At 42.2% G+C, this 25,462-nt stretch overlaps 1 protein-coding gene across 1 annotated transcript; it reads right to left on the bottom strand.

Annotated features, from left to right (window-relative positions):
- Window positions 1–210: 210 nt before the first annotated feature.
- Window positions 211–25,462, bottom strand: LOC118358277 (angiopoietin-related protein 2-like). The gene is made up of 5 exons (XM_035735900.2): window positions 24,938–25,462; window positions 14,137–15,083; window positions 8,193–8,386; window positions 6,699–6,969; window positions 211–6,519 (listed from the first exon to the last, which is right to left on the bottom strand). Exons 2-5 carry the CDS (start codon window positions 15,044–15,046, stop codon window positions 6,320–6,322), a joined length of 1,575 nt encoding a protein of 524 aa, XP_035591793.1. The 5' UTR covers window positions 15,047–15,083; window positions 24,938–25,462; the 3' UTR covers window positions 211–6,319.

Genomic DNA, 25,462 nt, shown 5'->3' with positions numbered 1-25,462 from the left:
TTAATCTCCATGGAGCCATGCCCTGTCTGGCTCGGCCTCTCAAACATTCTCGCTCGCTCTCTCTCTCTCTCTGTCAATCAATCTATCTATCTCTGTGTGTGTGTGTGGCCTGTAATAGTAGATCCAAGACACATGAACATATACAAGATCATACAACAGAATGTACAGTAGTGTCTGTACATAAAGCTAGAACTCCCAAAGAAAAGCAAAGAAGCTGCACATCGTTTATTGCAACTGTATGGTGATATGTTAGCTTTGTTACATTATATTACAAATGATATTTTATGTACAGACAAAATGTGTTGAGTCATTTTACACCAACAATACATTCATACAGTACATACATTGTTCCTTGGTTGCAAGCTAAATTCAGTTTTCATGTCAGAAAGCAATATTGAAATATGACATGTAACCTTTATATTTGATAAAATATCACTCTACCATCTAGACTTATGATCAAGTCAGTTGTCATTGTATAGTCATAGCCAACAGTTTTGAGAATGACACAAACATTCATTTTCACAAAGTTTGCTGCTTCAGTGTCTTTAGATATTTTTGTCAGATGTTACTATGCAATACCGAAGTATAATTACAACCATTTCATAAGTATCAAAGGCTTTTATTGACATTTGCATGAAGTTGATGCAATGCAAGAGTCGATATTTGCAGTGTTGACCCTTCTTTTTCAAGACCTCTGCAATCTACCCTGGCATGCTGTCGATTAACTTCTGGGCCACATCCTGACTGATGGCAGCCCATTCTTGCATAATCAATGCTTGGAGTTTGTCAGAATTTGTGGGGTTTTGTTTGTCCACCCGCCTCTTGAGGATTGACCACAAGTTCTCAATGGGATTAAGGTCTGGAGAGTTTCCTGGCCATGGACCCAAAATATCGATGTTTTGTTCCCCGAGCCACTTAGTTATCACTTTTGCCTTGTGGCAAGGTTCTCCATCATGCTGGAAAAGACACTGTTTGTCACCAAACTGTTCCTGGTTGGTTGGGAGAAGTTGCTCTCTGAGGATGTGTTGGTACCATTCTTTATTCATGGCTGTGTTCTTAGGCAAAATTGTGAGTGAGCCCACTCCCTTGGCTGAGAAGCAACCCCACACATGAATGGTCTCAGAATACTTTACTGTTGGCATGACACAGGACTGATGGGAGCGCTCACCTTGTCTTCTCCAGACAAGCTTTTGTCCGGATGCCCCGAACAATTGGAAAGGGGATTCATCAGAGAAAATGACTTTACCCCAGTCCTCAGCAGTCCAATCCCTGTACCTTTTGCAGAATATCAGTCTGTCCCTGATGTTTTTCCTGGAGAGAAGTAGCTACTTTGCTGCCCTTCTTGACACCAGGCCATCCTCCAAAAGTCATCGCCTCACTGTGCGTGCAGATGCACTCACACCTGCCTGCTGCCATTCCTGAGCAAGCTCTGTACTGGTGGTGCTCCAATCCCGCAGCTGAATCAACTTTAGGAGACGGTTCTGGCGCTTGCTGGACTTTCTTGGGTGCCCTGAAGCCGCCTTCACAACAATTGAACCACTCTCCTTGAAGTTCTTGATGATCCGATAAATTGTTGATTTAGGTGCAATCTTACTGGCAGCAATATCCTTGCCTGTGAAGCCCTTTTTGTGCAAAGCAATGATGACGGCATGTGTTTCCTTGCAGGTAACCATGGTTGACAGAGGAAGAACAATGATTCCAAGCACCACCCTCCTTTTGAAGCTTCCAGTCTGTTATTCGAACTCAGTCAGCATGACAGAGTGATCTCCAGCATTGTCCTCGTCAGCACTCACACCTGTGTTAACGAGAGAATCACTGACATGATGTCAGCTGGTCCTTTTGAGGCAGGGTTGAAATGCAGTGGAAATGTTTGTTGGAGGATTCAGTTCACTTGCATGGCAAAGAGGGACTTTGCAATTAATTGCAATTCATCTGATCACTCTTCATAACATTCTGGAGCATATGCTAATTGCCATCATACAATCTGAGGCAGCATACTTTGTGAAAATTAATATTTGTGTCATTCTCAAAACTTTTGGCCACGACTGTACTTCGGTTTTACTGGACCCTGTACCTTGGACTACTGTGCCACACAAGCATTATGCATAGTTGAATGATATACATCATTGTTTACTGTGAGTTTGTAAGACAGATATCAGGTGATGATTGTTGACAGTACCAGACTATTGTATCTGTGCCTCCTTCAACATCCGTGGTAGACGGATGTTAGATTGTATGTCTTAACAAAGATGATGGCTAATGGTGAATGAATTGCAGGTACCTGTACCAAGAAATGTGATTATTGTTTCCTATAAATGACTCACCTGAAGAGCTTGCTTTAAACAAAATAAGGCTAGTCACTGGATATAATGTCCTGTGTCATCTTCATTCTACTAAAAATATCTATTGCATTATAATACATACGGACTTCAATATAAGATTGCAATCCCAAGCTACTTTGTGTAAGTACTGTGAACTGACGGACTCTCTCCTCATTTTATTTTTATCTTTGTTTTATCCCAACTGAATCACGCCGTTCCATTAGTTCTAAGGCAGCAGTACACCTTACTCAGTGTAAAGTTAACAGACACATTTTAATAGAATTTGAAGGGAGAGCTGTGCTAGTGCATATGTTTGTCTTTGGAGCAACATTTGTTTTTAATATGGATCCCCATTAGCAGCAGCTACTCTTTCCTGGGGCCCAGCAAAATTAAGGCAGTTATATACAATTAAAAACATAACATTCCAATTCACAACAGATTTCACAACACATTAAATGTGTGTCCCCAGGCCACTATTCTACTACCACATATCTACAACAGAAAACCCATGTGTACGTGTGTGTATAGTGCGTACGTTATCATGTGTGTGTGTGCCTCTTCACAGTCCCTGTTGTTCCATAAGGTGTGTTTTTATCTGGGGGTTTTCAATCTGATTTAACTGCTTGCATGAGTTACTTGATGTGGAATATGTATAGTCTGTTCTAGACTTGGGGACTGTGAAGAGACCTCTGGTGACATATCTTATGGGGTATGCATGGGTGTCTGTGCATTCAACATGTAAATATGTCTCACAAATACAAGCAGTGATAAAGTCAATCTCGTATATTTTGAGCCAGGAGATATTGACATATTAATGTTAGCTCTCCGTGTACATTTAAGAGCCAGCCGTGCTGTCCTGTTCTGGGCTTGTTCAGTCCAGTCGCGTGGCACCTGACCACAAGACTGGACAGTAGTCCAGATCCTACAAAACTAGGGCCTATAGGACCTGCCTTGTTAATAGCATTGTTGACAAGACAGAACAGCACTTTATTATGCACAGACTTAACCCATCTTAGCTACTGTTGCATCTATGTTTTGACCCTGATAGTTTACAATCCAGGATCACTCCAAACAGTTGTCTCAACTTGCTTAATTTGCACATTATTCATTACAATATTTAGTTGAGTCTTAGGGTATAGTGAATGATTTGTCCCAAATACAATGCTTTTAGTTTTTGAAATATTCAGGACTAACTTATTTCTTGCCACCCATTCTGAAACTGACTGCAGCTCTTTAAGTGTTACAGTTATTTCACTTGCTATTGAAGTGTATAGTGTTGAGTCATCAGCATACATTGAAACACAGGCTTTACTCAGAGCCAGTGGCAGGTCATTAGTAAAGATTGAAAAAAGTAAGGGGCCTAGATAACTGCCCTGGGGAATGCCTGACTATACCTGGATTATGTTGCCGAAGTTTCCATTAAAGAACACCCTCTGTGTTTTGTTAGACAGGTAACTCTTGATCCACAATATACCAGGGGATGTAAAGCCATAACACAAACACTACCATTCAAATGTTTGGGGTCACTTAGAAATGTCCTTGTTTTTGAAAGAAAAGCACATTTTTGGTACATTAAAATAACATCAAATTATTGATCAGAAATACAGTGTAGACATTGTTAATGTTGTAAATGACTATTGTAGCTGGAAACGCCTGAATTTAATGGAATATCTACATTGGCATACAGAGGCCCATTATCAGCAACCATCACTCCTGTGTTCCAATGACACGTTGTGTTAGCTAATCCAAGTTTATAATTTTAAAAGTTTAATTGATCATTAGAAAACCCTTTTACAATTATGTTAGCACAGCTGAAAACTGTTGTGATGATTAAAGAAGCAATAAAACTGGCCTTCTTTAGACTAGTTGAGTGTCTGTAGCATCAGCATTTGTGGGTTTGAGTACTGTTAAGGGAATTTTTTTATCAATGATGACTAATTATGTATACATTTCAATCAGGACTGACTAATCAGAATACTATTATGTTACTGTATATGTACTAATCAGAATACTATTATGTTACTGTACATGTATGAATTTTCTTTTTAATCTTAGTACTGAATATAATGTGTGCAAATATAATCAAGAATTAGAACAATGACGGTCTGTACCATGGTAGAAATGAATGAACTCATAGCCAGACTGGCTAGAAGGCTTATCTACACCAGCTGTCCTAAGCTCAAGTCATATATCATCTTAATAGGGAGAGACGATGTGAGAACCATACAGCCTTTGTACTAGAGCGGAGATGGCACGGGTTGGTACTGAAACTAATGACGTCATTTTAAGTTTATAACCTGTGGTAAAATGTGTAAGGAGCAGTACTCTCATGAATAAAGGCTGCTGTTTGACTTTAAGACTGGGCTCTGTCCATTTTTATACTAATAAGGGTCATACATATCCTTAAGAATTGACAGTGTTTAATTTTAATTGGGTGTTAAAACATAGAGGAATTTAATTCCTGCAACAAGTACAGGCTCAAAAGGGCCAGAAACAAAGAACTTTCTGCTGAAAGACATCAGTCTATTGTTGTTCTGATAAATGAAGGCTATTCCATGCAAGACATTTCCAAGAAACTGAAGATCTCATACCAACTCTGTGTACTATTCCCTTCAGAGAACAGTGCAAACTAGCTCTAACCAGAATAGAAAGAGGAGTGGGAGGTACATTACAGGGTCTAGTTTGAGAAACAGACAAGTCCTCAACTGGCAGCTTCATTAAATAGGACCCTCAAAACACCAGTCTCAACGTCAACAGTGAAGAGGCGACTCCGGGATGCTGGCCTTCTAGGCAGAGTTGCAAAGAAAAAGCCATATCTCAGACTGGCCAATAAAAATAAAATAATTAGATGGGCAAAAGAACACAGACACTGGGCACAGGAAGATCTAAGTTTGAGGTGTTCGGATCACAAGTAAGAACATTCGTGAGATGCAGAAAAAATGAATATATGCTGGAGGAGTGCTTGACAGCATCTGTCAATCATGGTGGAGATAATGTGATGGTCTGGGGGTGCTTTGGTGGTAAATTGGGAGCTTTGTACAGGGTAATAGGGACCTTGAAGAGGGAAGGCTATCACTCCATTTCGCACCGCCATACACTGTGGACGGCGCTTAATTGGAGCCAATTTCCTCCTAAAACAGGACAATGACCCAAAGCACAGCTCCAAACTATGCAAGAACTATTTAGGGAAGAAGAGGTCAGCTGGTATTCTGTCTATAATGGAGTGGCCAGCACTGTCAACAGATCTCAACCCTATTGCGCTCTTGTGGGAGCAGCTTGACCATATTGTATGTAAAAAGTGCCCATCAAGCCAATCCAACTTGTGGGAGGTACTTCACGAAGCATTGGGTGAAATCTCTTCAGATTACCTCAACAAATTGACAACTAGAATGCCAAATGTCTGTAAGGCTGTAATTGTTGCAAATTGAGGATTCTTTGGCACAATTACTATTTAAATTAAAAATCTATATTTATAACCTTGTCCACGTCTTGACTATATTTCCTATTCATTTTGCAACTCATTTCCTGTATGTTTTCATGGAAAACAAGGACATTTCTAAGTGACCCCAAACTTTTGAACGGTAGTGTGTTTATCCAGCAGCAGATTATGATCGATAATGTCAGGAGCTGCACTGAAGTCTAGCAAAACAGCCCCCACAATCTTTTTATTATCATTTTCTCTCAGCCAATCATCAAACATTTGTGTAAGTGCCATACATGTTGAATGCTTTTCCCTATCAGCGTGCTGAGAAGCCGTTGCTAATTTGTTTACTGTGAAAACGCATTGTATCTGGTCAAACCCTCTTTTTTTTAACGAAGGGACTTTGAAGCAACATGATGCACCCTGCTTCTCCTTTATTGCTTCTCCAAGGCTTAGATATTTGCACTTTCTATGTCATCGTCCTCTTGATCTGGTTGTGTGAGGTTCCATTGTATCAGAGTTCAAGAGCTTGTTTCAATTTAAGTTTGTGTAAAGGAAATAGTTTTGCAATGGATACTTAATGAAAGGTGTTTGGGTTCGGTCTTATCATCATAGATACTTTCTTCAGGGAGTAGGCCCCTCCTCTGAATTCAGCCCAGTAGACTCCATCTTGGTAGCGACTGCGGTAGTGTCCACCTCTGTACCATACTCCATTGAGGTTAGAATGGGCACATGCATTGTACCACCAGCCTCCCTTCTGGTAGTGGGCACAGTTACCTGGGTTGACGCAAATATTAGTTAGACATCATTGTTGAATCTCAATCAAAATCTATTGTCGGCCTATGCACTAGGTTCAATGTCAGTTAATTTGGCAAATTGTCAGAACACTGAAGCTTTTATCTCACATTTCTGTTGTTATAGTGAGAGTGTATGCAACTGTATGATCTTGACATTACCTGTATACACATCATGGTCTCTGTCCAGCGTAGTAAACTGTTTGCCGTTGTGCCAGGTGAGGGAGTCTCCGGCGTTGCCATGGTAGCGGCCCACCCTGAGTTTGTAGAAGTCTGCCTCAGGCTCCAGCCTGAAGCTGGCATACTCTGCAAACACCTTCCTACCAGACCAGTCCTCCAGAGTCACCAGCAGCTTGTAGTTCCCCTGGTTGGTCAGCCAGTAGATGTTCTCCAGGCCCAGCCAATACTCTCCATCTATGTTTCCAAAGCCTTGCTATGAGGGGAAAAGATACATACAACACGGTCAACATGATGGGCTTTACACAAGTCCTGTCAACTGTAAGCAGTTGATCTGGAGTTCTGGGGGATAATTCATAGGCTCTACTCTTTTTTTTAAATATGTTTTATTTTTTATTTAACTACAGAGGCTCTACTCTACTCAAAGCCCTTGAAGTACTTGAAGTACTGAGAGGAACAGTCCCTCTAGAACGCCCTGACAATTAAGCTCCATATGAATCTGTCTTAGAGTGTTGTTTATTGTCAGAAAAAGTAACATCAAACATCAAGAACCAACTACACCATAGCCAGCCCAGTATTCAGTGGTTAGTTCTTCATTATCTTTCATTTATCAAAAACGTATTAATGGCCTGTGGAGAAGAATGGGAGATCTGTGAGCTTGTTACAAGATGTGTGCTGGTCTGGACTGTTCTGCCTCAGCTCTGTGCCAGCCTAAGTCATAGGATGTTATAGGGCTTACATTACATTGTAGATGCTTTGTTTCTTGGGATGATCTGGCTATTGTACACATTTACTTCCCATGTGTTTTAAGGTGTATTGTAAGGTCTTGGAAAGTTCTCTGGCAAAGATTTAAACAAGACCCTTGCAAATTGTCTGCCCTCTGATGTTCACCCTTTAATTGCTTCACCCTTTTCTAGTGCTTTAGATCCTTTTACTGGCTCAGGAAAAATATTGGCATTAGTCATCCCTTAGTATTTCATGCTGTCCTCATAAATGCCTGTGTAAAGTTGTATAAATGCCTGAATTCATCAATGTCTTTTTCCTCATCATAAACCATTGCCATGACGTAAATATAAATAATTTTTTCCATTTTACAGTGGGCTGTTTTTTTATTGTGGCATTTATTTCCAGTATGGCAGCCTCTCGTCTACACGTTTCTCATTAAGTCTGTATGCGTCCTATGTGGACTAATTTCACAAAGACCCAACTCATGTTGGCGGGTGTTATGAGTCATAGGCCAGTGGTGTGACTGACAGGTGCAGAACCCTGTAGGTACCACAGCAGAGCAGGCAGTGCAGGGGACCATTCTCCTCAAACCTAAAGAATTACATTTCATTATTAGTACAGATCTGCATAACGTCAGACACACCAGACATGTCACCTGTTTCACTCAGCCACGACATACAGACACAAGTCTACACTGAACCTGCCTCCCTCTTTACTAAATGAGTTTGCCGTAGTGTGGAGCTGTTTACCTACCTTATAAGTCTCCCAGTTCCTGAAGAAGTTGACTGATCCGTCCAGCCTCCTCTGGATGACAGTCCAGCCACCAGGGTCATGTCTCTGGTCACACCACACCTGCATCAGCCTGTTGGCGTTCTCTGGCTTCACTAGGTACATGCCACTAGCCGTGTGGCCATCCTCCAGGGCCTGCAGGCAGTCCTTCCATGGCCCTGTATGGGACAGGACAGGAGACAGAAACCATGGTGGAGTCAATGGAGGTTGCCAAATGATATATTTTTCTATAATATGAGTCACTCGCTTCTTTAGTCTTCATATATTCATAATGAATACCACAGTATTATTGTGTGACTATTACAGTATTAGAGACAGAGGCTATGTAGCCTAATTGACCACAGCATGATCTACTGTTACAGATGCAGGATCTTCATGTGATCACCCTGTTGCAGGAATGGAAAAACTTTAAGTGTATTTGAGCTTTAAAAGGGCTTCTAAAGTTTGTAATTTCCACTTTGAAATGTCAGAGTTGATTTCCACTTACGAAAAATGTATCAATATCTACAAAAAATGTCCATTAATTATAATCCACATAATAATTAACATTTCCATTTGCTGAAGGATTATTTTCCTGCTCTAGCAAAGTGGCTCAAATTAAGATCCTACATCTGTAATGCTGCTACTACCATCTTTCAGTAGGAAAAGCTCTCAGCTTAAGGCCAGCGTTGACTTTGGCTGCTGCTCTCACAAGCGAAATGGCTGCAGGCAGTGCAGCCAAGAGCAACATTGGCATATGGCTAAAGGGAGACCTGATTGCTGAATGATGCAACAGTAGCAGATGGATCAGCAGGTACTCTAACGGTCCCTTGGTGATGAATGACATCATGGGCATTGGGCTTTAAGAAAATACTCTTTCATTGAAATATAGTATTAAAAAATCTAATATTTGACGTCTTCCTAAACCCATTTATGATGCAGCAACTATCATAGTAAACCTCTGAGCAAAACATAACAAACTTTAGACAGTACTTTCTGTAGGTGCCTCTTCTTGATTTCACCATTTAGCATGCATGTTTCCCATGTTGTTATTGTCAGAGGGTGTTTTTGACCTACCCCGGTGGAGGTAAAACCATATCCTGTACGATACTGACCCAGAGAGCTGTTGCGCTATTATGCGATCTGAGACATTCCATCTGAACTATAGGGGTTTCAAATAGCATGTGCTTTTAGCAGTGGGCTCTAGTTTGGCCATTCTCTGGTAATCTAATCTCAGATATCAGACATGGAAACTCTGCTGAGACAGTGGTCTCCTTCATCAAAATACTTGTGCGTTTATGTGGGTGGTGTGGCTTTGAAATGAAGCCTCTCACCAGGACACACAGCATGGCACTACATGCCACTCACAACCACACAATGTGACATACAGCTGTCTATATGCTAGATGCAAGGGCCATTTCTCACTCAGAGAAGTACACATATCTTCTGGTAGGGGCTGGAGGGTGAGGGTGGGAGTGATTAAATAAAGGTGTTTGGGTAAAGGATGTTCCATGTAAGTAGGGGGGATCCTTCCTTACCCTATTTCCTCCCGTTCATCTACAGTGATTGAAGTGAACATCAATAAAGAATGATAGCTTTCACTTGGATTCACCAGGTCAGTCTGTCATAGAAAGAGCAGGTGTTCTTAATGTTTTGTATACTCAGTTTTTTAACAGACCCAAATGCTAAGATGGATGCCCTGAAACCAAAGATTGAGCAGGATGTGTTTTATATTGCTCTGCAGTATATGATTTAACGAGGAATGAAGTTTATGTTAACTTCTGCTTGTGTTTGGTTTATTCGTTTGTCTTGGTGTTCTGGTTCATATCTGTAAAAACAGGAATTGGCGTATTGCCTGTTAGCCATTACTCTCCCCCTCAGAAGATCTCTAGTCCGCATACATGGAAACAGTCTTCTATAGGACTCCTGACTCCACTTTTTTAATTGGATGTGAAAGTGTTAACTTATTCAAGACTTTACACTGATGTGATTCGCCAAATGACCCTGTTTAGAACACAATGGACATTTGTACAGAAACAGGAGGAAGAGAGGTATCCACACAGAGGCAGAAGCGGCTGGTCTGCATCCAGCCAGGGTAGGGAGGGAGCAATATGAGGAAAAGGCAGTATGTGAGAGAGGGGTGATGGAGAGAGAGGAAGACTAGACAGGGAGATGTCAGGCTTTCATAAAGCGACACAGCCTGGCTGTATCAAAATATAAAGGAGGAAAACATGGAGCTAATTCCGAGCAGGACTGTCAATCACAAGGTGTCACACAGAGACATATGAACAAAGGTTCACATTGTAACCTAATAAGCTAAAACGGCTATAGTCACTTCTATGAAATAGATTTTGCTAAGATGGCATGTGAGAAGTAATCCATTAGCCAGCCACCTCCTCTCCAGAAAGATCTGTGTTGTTCAGACATAAGCCAGAGGACTGCACTACTGATAAACCCTGCCACTGTGGCAGAACCCTGCCACTGTGGCAGAACCCTGCCACTGTGGTGAGTTTGTATAAACTTTGGGGTGTGAGTTGCAATTGGCCCTGGCAGGAAATTGCTAGCCTCCCTTCAAATAAAATAACATTTTAATTGGCACATGCTTCGTAAACAGCAGGTGTAGATTAACAGTGAAATGCTTACTTACAAGGCCTTCCCAAAGATGCAGAATAAAAATAAAATAATATTTCAGCCAAACCCATTGCTGACAGGTGTAGAAATTGAGCACACAGCCATGCAATCTCCATAGGAAACATAGGCAGTAGAATGGCTTTACTGAAGCGCTCAGTGACTTTCAACGTGACACCCTCATAGGATGCCACCTTTCCAACAAGTCAGTTCGTCAAATTTCTTCCCTGCTAGAGCTGCCCCGGTCAACTGGAAGTGCTGTTTTTGTTTTATATATTTTATTTTTATTTTTTCACCTTTATTGAACCAGGCAAGTCAGTTAAGAACAAATTCTTATTTTCAATGACGGCCTAGGAACAGTGGGTGAACTGCCTGTTCAGGGGCAGAACGACAGATTTGTACCTTTGTACCTTATTGTGAAGTGGAAACGTCTAGGAGCAACAAGGGCTCAGCCGCGAAGTGGTAGGCCACACAAGCAAGCTCACAGAACGGAACTGGTGGAGTGTTGAAGTTATTAGAGTGTAGAAATCGTCTCTCCTCAGTTGCAAGACTCATTACCGAGTTCCAAACTGCCTCTGGCAGCAACGTCAGCGCAAAAACTGTTTGTCAGAAGCTTCGTGAAATGGGTTTCCATGGCCAAGCAGCCGCATACAAGCCTAAGATCACCATGCACAATGCCAAACATTGACTGGAGTGGTGTAAATCTCACCACTTTTGGACTCTGGAGCAGTGGAAATGCTGTTTTTCATGGTTTGGGCTAGGCAACTTAGTTCCAGTGAAGTGAAATCTTAACGCTACAGCATACAATGACATTCTAGATGACTCTGTGCTTTCAACCTTGTGGCAACAGTTTGGGGAAGGCCCTTCCCTGTTTCAGCATGACAATTCCCCCGTGCACAAAGCGATGTCCATACAGAAATGTTGGTTGAGATCGGTGTGGAAGAACTTGACTGGCTTGCACAGAGCCCTGACCTTAACCCCATCGTACACCTTGTGATAAATTGGAATGACGACTGCAAGCCAGGCCTAATCGCCATCCGTGTCTGACATCCGTGTCTGACCTCACTAATGCTCGTGGCTGAATGGAAGCAAGTCCCTGCAGCAATGTTCCAACATCTAGTGGAAAGCAGAAGAGTGGAGGCCGTTATAGCAGCAAAGAGGGGACAAATTCCATATTAATGCCCATGATTTTGGAAGGAGATGTTCGACGAACAGGTGTCCACATACTTATGGCCATGTGTATGTACAGTTAGGCAGGGGTAAAGTGACTAGGCAACAGGATAGATAATAAACAGTAGCAGCAGCGTATGTCATGAGTGTGGAAGTGTAGAAGCGAATATGTGTACGTGTTATATGTGAGTGAGTGAATGAGTGTGTAAGTGTTGAAGTGTGAGTGTGTATAGTCCAGTGTGTGCGCATAGAGTCAAGAATAGTTAGTACAAGAAGGGTCAAGGCAGATTGTCCGGGTAGCTATTTTGTGAATTATTTAGCAGAGCACAGAGCACAGTGTCTACACATCAGTCAGGAAAGCACACTGTGACACAGTGTCGAGGGAAAGAGCTTACCATGGTCAAATACTGTATAGCGTAAGCCAATGTGACATACTACATTCAAATGACATGGTATCTAGTGGAAGTATCTGTTAACAAGAAAATACTAATCAAATCACTTTGAGATGATTGAGAGATCTCCCTAGAGTCCCATACATCCTCTGGCCAATTCCTGCTGCTAGCCTGTGGTGGGGTTTCCTCTCATAACTGGAAGGCTATTCTTACCATGGTCAGGGTTAGATTGACCATGAAATGCAGTGTAAGCTGGCTTTGCCCCCTCGGCAGTGGGCTTGTAGCCCATGGTGAGTTGAGACCACACAGAGCTTGTCTCTAAACTCCCCCTCATCTGGTGTCTGTTTCTGCTGAGACACATGTCTGTCTGTGGCTCAGCACTCCCATCCAACAGCAATAGTCACTGGCACAGGCATACGAACTAACACCTCACTGTTAACAGTTAAATATGAGCAGGATAATAAATACAGCAAGGTTTGTGAAAGGGATGAGACTTGAACAAGAGGAGAAATCACAAGAACACGATATACTGTAGCTATTAGGCATGTTTTGTTAAAAGACCACTCTGCATATTGTACTTCTATTATCAGCTTAAGACCTTAGTTAACTCGCCACACACACTTCGTGACATTCAGTCTCATCCACATCTCTGTTGTATTCAGTTAACTACACAGTTCACTAAGTTGCCAAGTAATCATCCAGTAACTTAAGCTTCTAAATGTACTAAATCAATGATGATGGTTTCAGACAGCTCCACTTTCAGTGGCCTCAATACCAGAGGGCTCCAGTCCAACCATCCATGAGCATACAAAATATGTGTTTTAAGATGCTTTGTGGATTATCATCAGCTGACTGTAGTATCAAGCCCATTAGATGATATGCATCGCAATGGCTTTTAAACAACATCCGCTCTGTTTTCCCCTAGAGGCCTTTTCTCAGGGAATGTTTGAGGCGTATTATTCTCATAGACAATAGTGAGAAGAATGGATAAAGAATAGATAGCTGCTGTTGTCTGGTGATTAATGATTTCGAAAGACCAAACTAGTCTCACACACAACCCTCTGTTTCAGTCTGTCTGACATGAGTCTGATGAGGGTTCATAGAACCTGCCAGCTTCTCTTTTTCTGCTTGAATCCTCATATACAGTGAGCTTCAAATGTCATTCACTTATATGTGTATTAAGTAGTAAAACCTTAAGTATTTCATCCCCGTTTTCCTAGCACGCAATGACTACATCAAGCTTGTGACTCTCCAAATTTGTTGGATGCCGTTTCTGTTTGTTTTGATTGTGTTTCAGATTATTTTGTGCCCAATAGAAATGAATGGTAAATAATGTACTGCCATTTTGAAGTCATTTTTATTGTAAATAAGAATATCATATATTTCTAAACACTTCTACATTCATCTGGATGCTACTATGATTACGGATAATCCTGAATGAATCGTGAATAATGATGAGTGAGAAAGTTACAGACGCACAAATATCAATATTTGTGCGTCTCACTCATCATTATTCACGATTCATTCAGGATTATCCGTAATCATAGTAGCATCCAGATGAATGCAAAAGTGTTTAGAAATATATTGGATTCTTATTTACAATTCTAGTGACTGAATGGTAAAGCGCTGCACCCGAGCTCACTGTAAATGTAACTTCAGACCAGATCTGTATCAAGGAATATTCATTTCAATAGGTGACTATAAGCATACAGGCTGCTCAATGAAACAGAGCGACTCACCAGAGGGTTTGTTGGTGGTAGAAGGGCTGCCTGTGCCACTGGGCATGGTAGGAAGGACAGGCAGCACAGACTTCTGGTCACTCTGAATCTCGTTGTTTATCTGGTTGGTGAGGCGTGGGTAGGTGGGAGGTTGGTAGGGCTTGTTGATGGGTGGTGATGGTGCGGGTGGGGGCTGAGGCCTGGGCTGGGGTACAGGGACTGGGCGAGGGAGGCTGACCGGCTGACCCTGACACTGCTCCTCCAGCAGGGCGATGAGGACCGACTGGTTGTTGGCCAGAGAGGTCAGGTGCTGGTACTTGTGCTCCAGGTCCTTGTAGCGGTTAGTGAGCTGTTGCATCTCAGAGGTCTGGTTGAGGATGCGGTTCTCCATCTGGGACAGCTCCAGGGAGTTGTCCCTCTTCCTGATGATCTCGTGAAGAAGCTGCATGTAGAGCTGGGTCACCCTTGAATTCATGTTCCTGCTCTCCTTCCTCAGCAGCTTGACCTCGTTGACAATGCCTCCGTCCACCTCCACTAGCTGCTGCAGCGTCTCGATCTGCCTCTTCTGCTTCTGCAGCTCCCCGTTCAGCAGCTCCAGCTCCTGCTTGTTGACGCGGTTCTCCAGCACTGCTTCCGGCTCCTTGCGGTTCACACAGATGGCCCCTGTCACCTTCTGCTGGGGAACGATAAAGGTGTATGAACAACCGTCAGGCTGCTGGGAGTCGGCGAGGGCCCGTCTGCTCCTCCGCCCAGAATACAGGAACTCTCTCTCCAGACCATCCTGACTCCTCTCAAACTCCTGGGATGAGGTTCTGCCCTGGCTCCTGGCCTGGGGGTTGCTCTCCTGGCGGTTCCCCTGGCCCTGGGGCTGCTGGGCTCCAGACACCAGACCATACACCAGGAACAGCAGCACCACTGCAGGGAGCTCCATCAGTCTGGGAAGGGCTCTCACTCACACACACCTTAGGCTTAGGAGGCAGAGGGATATGAGAGACAGGGAGGTCATTGCTCTGGTATAAATACTGAATTATTACACAAATACTGTGACACACCAACCAGGTCAACTATCTTGTTCAAATTATCTCTAATTGTACAGTATATTGTTTCAATAAATGGATGAATGTGTTATAAAGCCTAAACTGTTTCCTTTGTATTGTTTCAACTAATTATCATATTCACATCTTGGGTTTAGCATGTCTCCAGTGAAAGGGTTTTGTTTGGTCAGGTATTGTCACCCTGTAATGGTGTGTTTTCCATGGGTCTTGTCTGAACAGGCTGAGAGAAATGACATGCTGATTCCAACAAGATCTGGCATCACCTATTCTATGCTTGTGGTATCATTGAGTGGGTTTCACTAAACCTCCCACTATTATCAAACAGTGGAAATCTCAACTGCGAGCCAGGTTAAATTTCACCAAGGGGTCAAGCTGGTGTGCCATAATGTCTCTAAACAGGCACCAGTCTGATGGTTTAGGCTATGTTTGTGAGAGCATGGCTGGCTCTGGCTCTCTTAGATTGGGTATTATGAAACCTTTTTCCTGGCCTGCCTGTTCAGTCCACCAAGGCCCCTTTTGGAGACCCATAGGGCTGGAGTCTACTCTTACATGGACAGGACATCAATGGGAGGCTTCAGAAGTCCACTGATTGGTACCAGAGGCAGCCTGTCCCTTAGGATGGCTTCTTCCTAGTCTCCATTTCACGAGAGGGCCAGGCAGACACAGCTCAGGGAGCAGACATGCTCTGTCCTGGGACCTCCTATTCATTCCAGATTCCAGCCCAGAATCCAGGGCAGACTGGGGGTTGTTAGGGCTAAAGAAATATAGGCCACCATAAAAGGAGGCCTTTCCCAATAAGGATGCTGTGACTTTGTATTATATAAGGTATACTGTATGTAACTATCAGTGGTGGTAAAAGTAAAGATACCTTAATAGAAAATGACTCAATTAAAAGTGAAAGTCACCCAGTAAAATACTACTTGAGTAAAAGTCTACAAATATTTGATTTTAAATATACTTACTGTAAGTTTCAAAAGTAAATGTAGTTGCTAAAATATACTTAAGTATCAAAAGTAAAAGTATGAATTATTTAAAATTCCTTATATTAAGCAAACCAGACAGCACAATTATTATTTAATATTTTGAATTGACGGATAGCCAGGGTCACACTCCAATGCTCTGACATAATTTACAAACAAAGTATTTGTGTTTAGTGAGTCCACCAGATCAGAAGCAGTAGGGATGACCAGGGATGTGTGCGAATTGGACCATTTTCTGTCCTGCTAAGCATTCAAAATGTAACGAGTACTTTTTGATTTCAGGGAAAATGGAGTAAAAAGTACATAATTTTCTATAGGAATGTAGTTATGTAAAAGTAAAAGTTGTCAAAAATATAAATAGTCAAATACAGATACCCCAAAAGTAGTACTTTAAAGAATTCTTACTTAAGTACTTTACACCACTGGTAACTGTGTTACAAAAGGAAAAGCAGAATCTTAAAACGTATGTTTGAGTATGAAAAACACAGCCAGACACCATAAAATGTGACTTTTTCTCAGTGTGAATTGAAAGTATTTAGTCACCTCTACTTATCAGTAAAATAATCTGTTTGGAGTTGTGAACTGTAATTCAGTGGGTGAGATGCAGGTGTGTTAAATGAAAGCTGTTGGAGTGTTAATAGTCTAACCCTTTTGACCCATGCTATGTTATTTATTTTAGCTAGTAAAGTACTGATCTCTCTAGTTGCTAAGTCTGTTTTAATCAAATCAAACTTTATTTGTCACATGCGCCGAATACAACAGGTTACCATGAAATGCTTACTTACAAGCCCTTAACCAATAATGCAGTTCAAGAATTAGAGTTAAGAAAATATTTACTAAATAAACTCAAGTAAAAAAAATATAAAAAGTAACACAATAAAATAACAATACCGAGGCTATATACAGGGGGTACCGGTACCGAGTCAATGTGAGGGCGTACAGGTTAGTCGAAGTAATTTGTACATGTACAATTCAAGTCGGATGTTTACATACACTTAGGTTGGAGTCATTAAAACTAGTTTTTCAACCATTCCACAAATATCTTGTTAACAAACTATAGTTTTGACGAGTCGGTTAGGACATCTACTTTGTGCAAGACACAAATAATTTTTCCAACAATTGTTTACAGACAGATTATTTCACTTATAATTCACTATATCACAATTTAAGTGGGTCAGAAGTTTACAGTTTAAACAGCTTGGAAAATTCCGGAAAATTATGTCATGGCTTTAGAAGCTTCTGATAGGCTAATTGACATAATCTGTCATTTTACATAAACTATTTATTCATTGAATTTACAGAAAATGTGCTACATCTCGCGATATGTATCGTTATCGGGATATGAAATGTTGGCCATATCGCCCAGCCCTAGTAGGTAGGGGTAAAGTGACTATGCATACATAATAAACAGTGAGTAGCAGCAGTGGGGGGTCAATGTACATAGTCTGGGTGGCATGTAATTAATTGTTCATCAGTCTTATGGCTTGGGGGTAGAAGCTGTTAAGGAGCCTTTTGGACCTAGACTTAGCGCTCCGGTACCACCGTGCGGTAGCAGAGAGAACAGTCTATGACTTGGGTGACTGGAGTCTGTGACAATCTTTTGGGCCTTCCTCTGACACACCTAGTAAATAGGTCCTGAATGGCAGGAAGCTTGGCCCCAGTGATGTACAGGGCCATACGCACTACCCTTTGTAGTACCTTACGTTCGGATGCCGAGCAGTTGCCATACCAGGTGGTGATGCTCTCGATGGTGCAGCTGTATAACTTTTTGAGGATCTGGGGACCCATGCCAAATCTTTTCAGTCTCCTGAGGGGGAAAAGGAGTTGTTGTGCCCTCTTTACGACTCTCTTGTTGTGTTTGGACCATGATAGTTTGTCGGTGATGTGGACACCAAGGAACTTGAAACTCTTGACCTGCTCCACTACACCCCGTCGCTGGTGGCATGTTCGGCCCTTTGTTTCCTGTAGTCCATGATCATCTCCTTTGTCTTGCTCACGTTGAAGGAGAGGTTGTTGTCCTGGCACCACACTGCCAGGTCTCTGACCTCCTCACTATAGGCAGTCTCATCGTTGTTGGTGATCTGGCCTACCACTGTTGTGTTGTCAGCAAACTTAGTGATGGTGTTGAAGTCGTGCTTTCACAGTGCCTTGTGAAAGTATTCGGCCCCCTTGAACTTTGCGACCTTTTGCCACATTTCAGGCTTCAAACATAAAGATATAAAACGGTATTTTTATGTGAAGAATCAACAACAAGTGGGACACAATCATGAAGTGGAACGACATTTATTGGATATTTCAAACTTTTTTATCAAATCAAAAACTGAAAAATTGGGGGTGCAAAATTATTCAGCCCCTTTACTTTCAGTGCAGCAAACTCTCTCCAGAAGTTCAGTGAGGATCTCTGAATGATCCAATGTTGACCTAAATGACTAATGATGATAAATACAATCCACCTGTGTGTAATCAAGTCTCCGTATAAATGCACCTGCACTGTGATAGTCTCAGAGGTCCGTTAAAAGCGCAGAGAGCATCATGAAGAACAAGGAACACACCAGGCAGGTCCGAGATACTGTTTTGAAGAAGTTTAAAGCCGGATTTGGATACAAAAAGATTTCCCAAGCTTTAAACATCCCAAGGAGCACTGTGCAAGCGATAATATTGAAATGGAAGGAGTATCAGACCACTGCAAATCTACCAAGACCTGGCCGTCCTTCTAAACTTTCAGCTCATACAAGGAGAAGACTGATCAGAGATGCAGCCAAGAGGCCCATGATCACTCTGGATGAACTGCAGAGATCTACAGCTGAGGTGGGAGACTCTGTCCATAGGACAACAATCAGTCGTATATTGCGCAAATCTGGCCTTTATGGAAGAGTGGCAAGAAGAAAGCCATTTCTTAAAGATATCCATAAAAAGTGTCATTTAAAGTTTGCCACAAGCCACCTGGGAGACACACCAAACATGTGGAAGAAGGTGCTCTGGTCAGATGAAACCAAAATTGAACTTTTTGGCAACAATGCAAAATGTTATGTTTGGCGTAAAAGCAACACACTGAACACACCATCCCCACTGTCAAACATGGTGGTGGCTGCATCATGGTTTGGGCCTGCTTTTCTTCAGCAGGGACAGGGAAGATGGATGGAGCCAAATACAGGACCATTCTGGAAGAAAACCTGATGGAGTCTGCAAAAGACCTGAGACTGGGACGGAGATTTGTCTTCCAACAAGACAATGATCCAAAACATAAAGCAAAATCTACAATGGAATGGTTCAAAAATAAACATATCCAGGTGTTAGAATGGCCAAGTCAAAGTCCAGACCTGAATCTAATCGAGAATCTGTGGAAAGAACTGAAAACTGCTGTTCACAAATGCTCTCCATCCAACCTCACTGAGCTCGAGCTGTTTTGCAAGGAGGAATGGGAAACAATTTCAGTCTCTCGATGTGCAAAACTGATAGAGACATACCCCAAGCGACTTAAAGCTGTAATCGCAGCAAAGTATTAACTTAAGGGGGCTGAATAATTTTGCATGCCCAATTTTTCAGTTTTTGATTTGTTAAAAAAGTTTGAAATATCCAATAAATGTCGTTCCACTTCATGATTGTGTCCCACTTGTTGTTGATTCTTCACAAAAAAATACAGTTTTATATCTTTATGTTTGAAGCCTGAAATGTGGCAAAAGGTCGCAAAGTTCAAGGGGGCCGAATACTTTCGCAAGGCACTGTACATACATTTTTTTAAAGGCACACATAGCCTACATATCAATGCATACACACAAACTATCTAGGTCAAATAGGGGAGAGGCGTTGTGCCACGAGGTGTTGCTTTATCTGTTTTTTGAAACCAGGTTTGCTGTTTATTTGAGAAATATGAGATGGAAGGAAGTTCCATGCAATCAGGGCTCTATATAGTACTGTATGTTTTCTTGAATTTGTTCTGGATTTGGGGACTATGAAAAGAACCCTGGTGGCATGTGTTTTGGGATAAGTGTGTGTGTCAGAACTGTGTGTAAGTTGACTATGCAAAATGTCCCATTGGTAGGATAGTGTCGAGCGGAATTCATCCAGTTTATTTTCCAGTGATTGCACGTTGGCCAATAGAACAGATGTTAGAGGCGGGTTACCCACTCGCCAACGAATTCTCACAAAGCAACCCGATCTCCGCCCCCTGTATTTCCGTCTTTTCTTCACGAGAATAACAGGGATTTGGGACTGGTCTTTGAGAAGCAGTACATTCTTCGCATCTGACTATATTAAGAAACAATCTACATCCAGTTCGAGGTGAGTAATCGCTGTTCTGATGTCCAGAAGCTCTTTTTGGCCATAAGAGACATTAGCAGCAACATTATGTACAAAATAAGTTACAAACAATGCAGAAAAAAACACAAAATAGCACAGTTGGTTAGGAGCCTGTAGAACGGCAGCCATCCCCTTCGGCGCCATTATCTCACTTGATGTCAGGTGAGTGTGTTTAGCTAGCTGTCCTGACTCTGGCTCTCTTGGGTGACTGCCACTGTTAAGAGGAGCGGTTTCACACTGCGTATGGAAAGTTTGACACACAGAGCAGCTGATGCTATTCCTGCGCCTGTTTTAAGATATTGATCAGATTGCATCAGGCCTCAACCGTTTACCAAGAGACAGGTCATGCGGCTCAATCACAAGATTAAGCACACATCCCTGTCTATACTGTATATTATTTCCTATATGTATTTAGAATATTGGAATTTCAATGTAAACTTAACCTGGAAAGAATGTTGAACTCTTAGCTAAGCCTTCTCTGGACCATTACATTGCTCTGTTTAACAGTGTAGAGGGAATGTTGTCTAATAACAATCTTACAGTTACAGTTTTTCTCTGGACAGAGGTTGCATTTAAGTAGTGTGATTAGTGCACAACAACTAACTTTTAAGATGCAACGCTTAGATTATCACAGGAGTTCATGAAAAAGAGACACTTTGACTGTTTGTTCCAGATTTCAAAGGGCCTTTTTATTAGAAAAATAGCCAAGCAGCAGTTGAAGGGGCTGTGGTGCTTTTGGAAGCGGAGGGGGATGACACTGAGTGCAAAGGAGAATGTGACCGCAGTTTAAGGGTAACAAGGGCCTGCACCCCTTGGGTTCCTTAATTGAAAGCTGCTGCAGATTGGATTACAGAGGAGCCCTGTGCAACACTTCCCCAGAGTCAGAACAAGCCTTTCTGATCTCATACCTCTAGAGTGGGAGGCTTGGTGCAGGGCAGGCGCATGGCTGCTGGCCTGATTCTGTTGACTCTATTTAGTATTAGAGTAACTACATTACCTGCTCAGTAGTTACTGCTAGAGGTCTGACCCAAAGGAGAACCACGTGCAAGATGTCCAGACAGCCTTCAGAATCAGAGGGGAGAATACTTTTGTTTTTGCCTTGCTATTCTGGGCATGGGGCCAGCCCATTAGGTTGAATAGACGGAGAGCAACTGTCCAAGATTAAGACCCTTGGAGATCTCTGGCTGGTATGAAGAAAATTAGTGTCGAAGATACTGTATGAAAGCGATAAAGACATGGAGTGGGAGAGATACACATATACTAACTTAAAACTGTTTGAGCTGTAAACGTTCTAACACATTTAAAGCTCTATATCGTCGCTGTCCGATTTGGCAATTTTTCATTTTTTACATTTATTGAAAGCAGTAACTCTCCTCAATGTACTCTAAACATTTCATGACTCTAGGACCAAGAACATTTATTCAAAATAGCTTCTGAAGTTTCATAATTGTATGTTCTTAATAGAAAAAATATGCAATTTTTTTTACTTTCCTGAAAAGTTTGTTTTGGAAGTTTTGATCAGACATCAACGATATATGTTGTTCTCATGAATATAAAAGTCTATTTTTGCCTACCAGTAAAAGTTCAAAATAAGCCATGGTTAGGTTTCGTTTTACTGTGAAACACTCCTCTGATACAGTATGTGGGTCTCTTTAATGGAGTTAATCACTAATCAAGCCATATGACATCATCACAGCCAATGCTGATTGACAAAGAGAAGATGGTAAAAGGTTGGATTTAGCTACATTATCTAAACACAGGCTATAAGTCCTTATTAAGAACATCTGCTGAGCTCTTTGTGGGATGTAAAACAGAAAATAAAATGAATTCCTCAGGGTGAAACAGAGGACAACAACACTTGATAATGACCAATCAGTTCTAATACAACAGTCACGGTCTCCACTCTGTTAATGGCCTGGGACTACTGTGGTACTGCTGTGGCTTCCCTCTCTGAAACATGAGCTGTCTGTTTGAGGGAAGTTATGAGCCAGCCACTTCATGACTGCAGAGGAGCCCCACAATACCATGCGGTTAGCCAGGAGTCTCCCAGCCACCTCAAAGCTGAAGGAAAATGCCTGAGCTTGTAGTGAGGGAGTGTGTGTATTCAAATAACACCACATGCCAGACTCAGGCTCCCAGGGACCAGAGAGGTTCCCATCTGCCCAAGAATATCACCCTGTTATTAACACCTGAGGCAACGACAGCAGGCCCCATGCTCTCTCCTCCTTCATAGTTATACACAGACAGCAGACTGACTGGCCTTATTATTGTCGTGACATCATTTCTGTTTAAATGAGCAGCCATTGACTGCATGGCCACGAGCAATGTGTATGATTTACTGGTGTTGAGTAGCTTCATTTACTGTCGGGCACAGAGGACACCATGGAGGACACCACGGAGGACACCGCAGAGGACACTGAACACCTGTGTCAACACTCAGTGGATAGGTGTTTAAGAGGACAGTGATACTGTAGACAAATAACTACAGTAGCTTTATGGATGATAGTGCCCTTGAGGTAAACAGTGTTCCTAAGTAGGGCTGTCTTGCTCATTAGCATGTCTGTCAAATTCACAGGTCGGTAGTGACTTTATCTAATAGTGTGACAGGTAGTGCTTTGTGTGGTTCAGTGTGGCTGTGAGCAGCAGCATGCTCCAGTGTTTTTGTTCATGCTCAGCACATAGTAATTAGTAGGTGAGCAGAGCGGCACGGCAGGCCCGGCTGATGTCCCTCGCCCCAGCCCCTCTCATTTCAGAGTGAGTGTGGCATTCCTCACATTCTTAGCCACCTCATTAGAGTGAGCTGCCACAGACACTACAGACAGACACACTGTTATTTGCGGAGAAAGAAAGAGAAAGAGACCCCCCCCCTCTGCCCCAACTCTGCTGTACCTATACGTCAGCTCTGCCTCCTGCCCTACAACACCGCAGCAAGTCATACAAACATCAGAAGCTCTGTTATCTCAACAACCACCCCCACTAATACAAGTGCACTTCAATCTTAACAGTTTATTACTAGTCACAATGTATAAATTCAACACTACAGCACTGGAGCACTGTGCAAAATGAGGCACCCGTACATGCTCAAATTCAGAACAATTATAGTGAGCCATAACAGTGCTGGTTGTATGACATGCAATATGGTTTGGATCAGAATCAAGTTAACTTTGTACATGGTAATCTGGGTTATTACTTTATCTATGGTGACCACATTATTTCCTCAAGCATGTAATCCTGGTTAGCCCATAACATAACACTGTAGACATAATTCAACTCAGCCCCAGACGCAGCCTAAACTATCTGCTCGGTCTGATTGTGTTGAGTCTGAATCTGCCGCCATTGTTTTGGCTTTCCATGGCACAGAATAGTTCTGATGATAATTTACCACATTTAGTAGGGTTGCTTTATTTGACTCATTCTGGCTTGTTTGATGTTGTGTGGTGTGGTTTTGGCTGTCACATTTCCTCTGATGGTGTCAGGCAGGGGGTTTCAGGAACCGTTTCAAAACGTTTCTAAATGCACCCTCAAAGCCCTCTTATCCAAGCACAGCCCTGGCAGCAGAGACAAAGCAGAGATTCAACAGAACAGCTCTCTTCTTCCCTGTCCACTTCAGCATGGGGGAACATCCTGACGCAGGGGAAGGCTGTACCCAGTACTCTATGGATCATTTTAATAAAATATATCTATCTATATCCATTAATGTACAAATGACAGCAATCTCATTTAGACTAAAATGAAACTGTGCAAGCTTCTTGGGTTGTAATTTGAAATTTTGTGATATGAAATATTTTATTTTTATGAATAATCAAACATCCTCAAACAAACAACTTCTGCTGGTGTGAACCATATCAGAAAATTAGGGCATAGTTTTTTGTGGCTCTGCTTACAATCATGACTGCCCCATAGATGTTCCTATTAAAAAGCCCAGGCTCCTGCTATTGGCACTATTCACTAGCAGCCTATCTTTGTTGTTCGAGTACACCTTTGGAATCCTCTGTGATGACAAGCTGAGTGTTTATCAGTAGTTTACAAGCCCTTGCCCTGGAAAGCCCATGACTTTAGTCTCTTTCATTTGTGTTGACCCCTATCTTCTGAGTCTATATCAGATCCAGCTGCTTCGTTAATCCCAGACAGGGGAATTAACCCCGGACAACAGACCTCCTTGTAGCTTCATATAGATAGCACCCAGGTTCTAAGCTTCAAACTGGTCAGCAGGAATCTCTGGCTAACTCAACACAGAGTGGCCAAAGCCTGTCTGACACTGTGCAGCTCAGTGGTCAATTTCAAACAAAGTTACTAAATTATCAACTGATAATCAACAGATTAGACAAGTGAGCTAATTAAATCAGTGAAAAGTTCATATTGAGGATCTACTTAGGAGCAACACTAGCAACACTTACAGAAGTATGAGCAAGCCATGCTAGATTATTGCATATAGACATTCAATACAGAAAAAGATGCAGAGAAAGTGAAAGGCCACTGAATCCTTACCAGATAATTGTCAACTCTAGCTTGTTATTCCTTCAGTTCCCTTGCCGTTCTGGCAACACTGATTGAAGTGTCCCCTTGAAGAAAGTCATCACCGGTCTGTGTGAAAGCTGTTTGGGGCTGTCCTCTCTCTAGATCACTTGTTCTTTGTCACCTGCATCCGTCTTGTCACTTAAAAGTGGACTGTGGTTTGAAGCCTGTTATTAAAACACCTTCATTATAGAATCAGGAGCTGCACTTGTCGGGAAGATGTCCTTTGTACTGAAGGCATTGAGCAAAGATGAAAAAATCCACTTGAAAAGACTAAATACATTAAATCCACATTTGTTTTTAGATATAATGTGTAGATTCCTCACAGGCAGTGAGAAAGCAGGAGACAGTGAGAGGTCACTGTGCTCTCTGTAGCCCGGTAGGAGAAGAATGTCACTTTCTGAGTGCTGAGTCCATCACTTCTGCCTCACAGCTCTCAGACGTAGTCTTTTTCTCCTGCCCTCCTTACCTCCCCTCTCCTTTCTCTCCCTCTCTCTC

This window comes from Oncorhynchus keta, chromosome 25 (genome assembly GCF_023373465.1).
Source record: "Oncorhynchus keta strain PuntledgeMale-10-30-2019 chromosome 25, Oket_V2, whole genome shotgun sequence".
Classification (NCBI taxonomy): domain Eukaryota; kingdom Metazoa; phylum Chordata; class Actinopteri; order Salmoniformes; family Salmonidae; genus Oncorhynchus; species Oncorhynchus keta.
This window is presented reverse-complemented; position numbering and strand designations above follow the sequence as displayed.